At 46.8% G+C, this 6,915-nt stretch overlaps 1 protein-coding gene across 1 annotated transcript in view; it reads right to left on the bottom strand.

Moving 5' to 3' along the window:
- Positions 1 to 514: 514 nt before the first annotated feature.
- LOC139155605 (ribonuclease inhibitor-like) overlaps positions 515 to 6,915 on the bottom strand; it is a 30,884-nt gene continuing 24,483 nt past the window's right edge. Inside the window, exon 14 of the mRNA XM_070730805.1 lies at positions 515 to 974. Coding sequence (XP_070586906.1) covers positions 809 to 974 — 166 coding nt within the window. The 3' untranslated portion in view covers positions 515 to 808. The remainder of the gene's footprint in view (positions 975 to 6,915) is intronic.

Here is a 6,915-nt window from a genome sequence, read left to right as displayed (position 1 = left end):
CCAGCCAGGTGTTCTGTATACATCCTCTTGAAAGCATCTGTATTTTTTGATGAGCCTCTGTCTTCCGTTCCCCCACACCCCACTCTCAGTTATTCCTCCACACTTTTCTACTCTTTTTTTCTTCAATAAACCTCTGCCTTTAACATAAATGTTAAACACATACCAAACCCAAGGTCACTTAAAATCAGCTTAAAATCAGAACGGGTGGCAGAGGCACCCGCTTTCAAGATGATGGGTGGAACAGAAGGCAGAGGCTCATTGAAGAAAAAAGACGAGAATGCAAATTCATAAATGCATGCTAATTGCAAAGCATTCAAATTTTTATCGTGATCAGTTATAGATGTTAAAACAGATAGAGGACTAACTGTATGGTGCTTGAAAGAAAGATTTTTCAGACTTTCACTTGAATATACACTGCTCAAAAAAATAAAGGGAACACTTAAATAACACAATATAACTCTGAGTGAATCAAACTTTTGTGAAATCAAACTGTTCACTTAGGAAGCAACACTGATTGACAATCAATTTTTCCATGTTGTCAGCACATTCAACTTTGTATAGAACAAAGTATTCAATGAAAATATTTCATTCATTCAGATCAAGGATGTGTACTTTGAGTGTTCCCTTTATTTTTTTGAGCAGTGTATTAATGGAATATTACCATATTCTGAATGCAAATAACATACACCAATCAAACAAGAACAACATCTATAGTTAAAGCTTAGCCATTGTCAGGTTCAAGGAACACCATAAGCTGATAAGAATATTTCACTGGATGGGCTGCATTAGCTTGGGAACAGTTTAGGTTTCAGGAATTCTGAAAGTAATTAGGTCTATGTCTCTTCCTGCTCTGCAAGGATTCAAAGCTTGCCGCTCTCTTCACTCCTCCTTCCACACTAGCTGGAGATTCCACCACAGCTGTCTGGTCCATTGCATTCCATTTTCCATTCTGTATAATGTATTTTCCATTCAACCTATAATGAAAAAAAAGTATGTGAATATCTGAACAGAAATCCCTAATAATGTCCCAAAAAGGGCTGTGCTGAAATCCATCTAAGAATCTCTTTTGCGGGGAATAAATGTATTAATGGAAATAATAATCATTTATCAATTTGAAGTACAATGAAGCAAAGCTAAACCTGATAAGAATTTGTTGGTTTTTCCTTTTACCAGAAATAAAAAGGTTAAAGACACAGCAGAGTGATCCAATGCAGTGGCAAAGCATTTTAGATGCTTCCTATAATTCTTTCACCTTGCTATAGTGCAGTGATTTTCAACCTTTTTTGAGCCGCGGCACATTTTTTACATTTACAAAATCCTGGGGCACACCACCAACCAAAATGACACAAATCAAATAAATAAATAAATAAATAAATAAATAAATAAATAAATACATACATACATACATACATACATACATACATACATACATACATACATAACCCCCTCGTATATACAATCCCATGTAACATCCCCTTATAAATACAGTCAATCATCAATCATCCCTACTCAAATTTATATCTCATTTCTGGGTACTTCTCCTGTCTTTCCCCCTTTTCTCTCTCATGTTTGTCATTTCTCTCTCTTCCTCCCTTTTTCCCTCATTCCTTTTCCCTCTCACTTCTCCTCTTTTTCCATCCCTGTCTCTCTCCCCCCCTTATGTGTGTGTGTGTATACACACTGGAACCATTTCCAAAACCAGTTGAGGGCTGGGGTTTTTTCTCTTTTATTCTTTTCAAAAACAGGTGTGGGCTGGGGGGCATTTCTTATTATTTGGGTGCTTTTTACCATATGCTTCAAGAATCACCCCTCTCTCTCTCTTTTGTTTCTCTCTCCTCTCATTCTCTGCCTCAATCATTTCTCCTTTTTTCTCCCCTTTTTGTTCTCATTTCTCTCTCTCCTTTCCTCTCCCTATCTGTCTCTCTTGCTTTCTCTCTCTCTTGCTATCTCTTTTTCTTTTATTTTCTTTCTCTCTCTCTCTTGTTCTCTCTTATTTTCTTTCTCTCTCTTGTTCTTTCTCTCTCTCTTTCTCTCTCCCTCCCTCTTTCTCTCTTTTTCTCACTTTCTCTCTCTTGTTTTCTCTCTCTCTCTTGCTTTCTCTCTCTCTCTGTCTTGTTTTCTTTCTCACACTCTTTCTCTCTCTTGTTCTCTCTCTTGCTATCTCTTTCTCCCCCCTTTCTCTCTCTCTCTTTCTCACTTTCTCTCTATCTTGCTGTCTGTTGCTCTCACTCACTCTCATTCTCTCTCCGTTCTTCTCAGCGGAGGCTGGTGAAGGTGATATTCAATGTCGGGAGCGCGCAGGCGGTTGCGCGCGCTCCCTACCCCCCTGCTAGCCGCTCGGAATATTCAAAATAAGAAAAGCCTTCACCGGCGAAGGTTTTTCTTATTTTGAATATTCCGAGCGGCTAGCAGGGGGGTAGGGAGCGCGCGCAACCGCCCGCGCGCTCCCGACATTGAATATCACCTTTGCTGGCCTCCGCTGAGATAACGCCTGCCCCGTCTCTCCTGCAACCCCCTTGCTGAGAGCCCAGGACAAAAGTGCTCTCGGCAAAGGTGAGACGGGCAGGGCGTGCGTTCCAGGTGCGGGAGGAGCCACGCCGAAAGGCAGGAGACAGCAGAGGAGAGGGGGCGGGCGGGGGGCAGCGCCGAAAGGCCGAAGGGGCCGGAGGCGCCGTGGGGAGGCAGGGGCGGCCGCGGCTCCCTTCCCTTCTGCTGCTGGCGCCTCCCTGCCCCCCGCGTCTGGCAGGGGGATGAGGAGCGCGCGGCCGTGAAAAAGGGTGCACGCGGGGGTATTTTGGGGTGCACGCGTGCACACAAGCGCAGCTTTCGGGGAAGCGACGAGAAGCCATGGGCGCGAGGGGGCCGACTTTCAAAGCAACCTTTGCCGGCCTCCCGTGGGAGGGTGCCAATAGCGGCGGCGGGGGAGGGCAATAGCGGGGGGGCGAGCCGCCTCGCGGCACAGCTGACCATGTCTTGCGGCACACTAGTGTGCCGCGGCACACCGGTTGAAAAACACTGCTATAGTGTATGTGTGAGTACTCATTGTGCTGTTTCTGAATACAGTGGAACCTCGACATACGAGCAGCTCTACTTACGAGCTACTCGAGATACGAGCTGGGAGAGGAGAGAAATTTTTGCTCGACTCCCGAGCTCAAATCCGGGATACGAGCCGAGAAGGGCCGGGCTGGCTTGCTTTGCTTCCTTCCCGAGCTGATGCAGAGCCGAATAAAGCGTCACGCCCCCCTGACGCTTTTGGCGGCTTCCGAAGCGACGCTGGGCTCTTTTGCCGCCAAAAGCGTCAGGGGGGCATGACGCTTTGTTTGAGTGGCTCACTCCGGAAAGGAAGGAAAGTAAACCAGCCCGGCTCTTCTCGGCTCGTATCCCGGCAGTTGGTGAGTGGAGAGGCGGTCGCCTCCCCTGCTGCCCCACTCTGGGGGTCCTTGGCTTCTGCTGGGGATGGGGGGGGTCTGCGCACATCGAAGAGGCACCTCTCGCCTTCTGCCGCTGGCCGCCCACCGTGCCGCTTTCCTTCTTCCCGTCGCGCCTTCCAAAGCAGCGCTGGGCGAAAGAGAGCGGGCGGCCAGCGGCAGAAGGCGAGAGATGCCTCTTCGTGCGCTCAATCTCGGGAGTTGGGGGCGAGCTTGCCACCAGGCTCGGCTGGGGGGGGGCTTGGCTTCTGCTAGGGGGGGGGCGGCGGCCGGGTCCGGCTCCCGCCGCTGACGCGCCCCTCTGACGGCGTTCGGCGGCTTCCAAAGCACAGGGAAGAGCTTAAGCCTCCGCCTTTTCCCTTCCCCGTGGGAGCGCCAGACCTCTTGTCTGCCCGGCCCGAGGCACGAAACCGCTGTTTATGCCGGGCGGATCGCCTGGAACGCCAGCAATGCCACCGGGCCGATTGCCGAGTGGGAGCGGGGCGCGGGAGGAGGCAGCGCCCCCCCGGACCCCTCAGGCCGCTCCGCCCGGGATGGGGCTCGACCCGGGTGGAGCGGCCTGAAGGGTCCGGTGCGGCGCTGCCTCCTCCCGCCCCCGCTCGGCAATTGGCCGGGCGGCATTGCTGGCGTTCCAGGCGAGCCGCCCGGCATAAGCAGCGGTTTCGTGGGTGCTGGCAAGCCCCCAGGTCGGCTGCAGTCTTTTAAAACAGCCCCGCCGCTTCTCCGCTGACTCCTGAAGCCAAAAGCCAAAGGCGAACTTCCGCGCTTCAGGAGTCAGCTGAGAAGCGGCGGGGCTGTTTTAAAAGACTGCAGCCGACCTGGGGGACTTGCCAGTACCCACCCCCCACCCCCCAACTCGGAACCGTGGCGGCGGAGGAAGGCGAATGCGGCTTGGAAGCTGGGAGGGGGGCGGAAGAGCTAAGTGGCCAAAGACGTTCCGCCCCCCTCCCAGCTTCCAAGCGGCGAAGTAACGTGAAGGATTGGAAAGCTGAAAACGCCCGGTTTCAGCTCCCCAATCCTCCACGTTCCTTCGCTCCTTTCCTGGCTAAATCGTGTGGCAGCGAACATGTTTGGGGGTTTGGAAGGTGCTACTTCTCCTCCCCAGCTAAACCCCCAAAGCATGTTCGGTGCCACACGATTTAGCGGCGAAGTAACGTGAAGGATTGGAAAGCTGAAACCGGGCGTTTTCAACTCCCCAATCCTCCACGTTCCTTCGCTCCTTTCCTGGCTAAATCGTGTGGCAGCGAACATGCTTTGGGGGTTTGGAAGGTGCTACTTCTCCTCCCCAGCTAAACCCCCAAAGCATGTTCGGTGCCACACGATTTAGCGGCGAAGTAACGTGAAGGATTGGAAAGCTGAAACCGGGCGTTTTCAGCTCCCCAATCCTCCACGTTCCTTCGCTCCTTTCCTGGCTAAATCGTGTGGCAGCGAACATGCTTTGGGGGTTTGGAAATTGCTACTTCTCCTCCCCAGCTAAACCCCCAAAGCATGTTTGCTGCCACACGCGAGCGATCCGGGAGTCCAGGAGGGGGAGAGAAAGAAAGAGAGGGATAGAAAGAGAGAGAGAGTGAGAGATGCTCAGTGAGCCTTTCTTTGAAGTTGCCTTTCTTTCTTTCTTTCTTTCTTTCTTGCTCTTTTTCTTTCTCTCTTTTACCTTCCCTTCCTCTATTTCTTCTTTTCTTTCTCCTTCCCACCTTCTACCCTCCCTCCCTCCCTTCACTCATTCCTCTCTTACTCTCCCCTTTCATAAGTTTCCTTGCTTCCTTCCTCTGTTCCTGTCCCTTCCCCCTTTCCTTCTTTCTTTCTTGCTCTTTTTCTTTCTCTCTTTTACCTTCCCTTCCTCTATTTCTTCTTTTCTTTCTCCTTCCCACCTTCTTCCCTCCCTCCCTTCACTCATTCCTCTCTTACTCTCCCCTTTCATAAGTTTCCTTGCTTCCTTCCTCTGTTCCTGTCCCTTCCCCCTTTCTTTCTTTCTTTCTTTCTTTCTTTCTTTCTTTCTTTCTTTCTTGCTCTTTTTCTTTCTCTCTTTTACCTTCCCTTCCTCTATTTCTTCTTTTCTTTCTCCTTCCCACCTTCTTCCCTCCCTCCCTTCACTCATTCCTCTCTTACTCTCCCCTTTCATAAGTTTCCTTGCTTCCTTCCTCTGTTCCTGTCCCTTCCCTCTTTCCTTCCTTCCCACCCTCCGTCCATTCATTCACCCATTCCTCTCTTGATCGCTTAAAGCCGGTCCCTGGTGCAAAAAGGGTTGGGGACCTCTGTCCTACAGGATTGGGTGGCAGAGAAGTTGAACATATGTAAATTTAAAAGTTTAAGAAAGTTTACAAGTTAAGTGAAAGAAACTTCATTATTCATTTATATGTACGTGTACATTTCTTCATTAAAAACATGTCTTTCTGCATAATTTAGACTAACTTTGTGAGTTTTTTGAGGGCTGGAACCAATTAAAATTATTTACATTAATTCCTATGGGGAAAAGTCGTTCGAGATAAGAGCTGCTCGACTTAAGAGCCCAGGTCCGGAACGAATTAAACTCTTATCTCGAGGTACCACTGTATGGGTCTAATAGATTTCTATAAGAACAGAATACCAGCCTCTAAAAATAATCTTGCTAGCAGGTCAGTGCGATGCAGAGTTACTGAATGAGAGTTACTTCCCTTCTGCTATGTCTTTTTTGGCCATACTTATTTGTCATTTGGGTTATTTGAGATATAGGTTTACTCACTATCATTCCAAAAGTGTACAAGAAAAATATTCAAAAATGCTGAGTAAGAGGTCAGAAGGACTCAGAGACAAATGTAGCAATTTTGTGCTGGATCTAAAATTTTAATTATTATCACTATAATTTTGGTATTATAGCTTCTATTGCTACATCTAACAGTTTTAATAATCTTTTAATAATGCTACTTTTTAAAATAACAAGAAAACAAGAAAAAATAAAATAACAAGAAAACAAGAAAAAAATAAAATAACAAAAAAACAAGAAAAAATAAAATACCAGGCTTCTGTTACACAAGAAAATAAAAACCACAAAGTGAGTAAATAGATTCTTATTAACAACTGTAGTTTGAAAAAGCAGAAATGAAATATTAAAACTTTATTTGAGTTAATTTAAAACACCTCTATAGCAAAAAAGAAAAACCTAAGCAATCAGATGAATAATATTTAAAACAAATATGAATGTATAAAGTGATGTTTTACCATAGCTTATTTAATTTACATTCTGAAAGTTTTAGTTTTCACATTGCAGCTTCTCCTCAATCCCAGTAATGGAGCCACAATATAAATATAACCCACTTAAAGTCTTGTTTATCCTGAGAACACTTGCAATTTTTCTTCTATACAATTCTTTAAAGCACCTTCTAGAAAGTCCTAATTTCCTAAATATATACATTTCCAACAGCATAAATAATGATGAAATGACTTAACCTTGTAAAATTTAAATTGGGACAAGTTTCCGCATTTCATCTCTTTTGTTTATTTTGGCTTT

Source organism: Erythrolamprus reginae, unplaced genomic scaffold, assembly GCF_031021105.1.
Source record: "Erythrolamprus reginae isolate rEryReg1 unplaced genomic scaffold, rEryReg1.hap1 H_32, whole genome shotgun sequence".
Taxonomy (NCBI): domain Eukaryota; kingdom Metazoa; phylum Chordata; class Lepidosauria; order Squamata; family Dipsadidae; genus Erythrolamprus; species Erythrolamprus reginae.
This window is presented reverse-complemented; position numbering and strand designations above follow the sequence as displayed.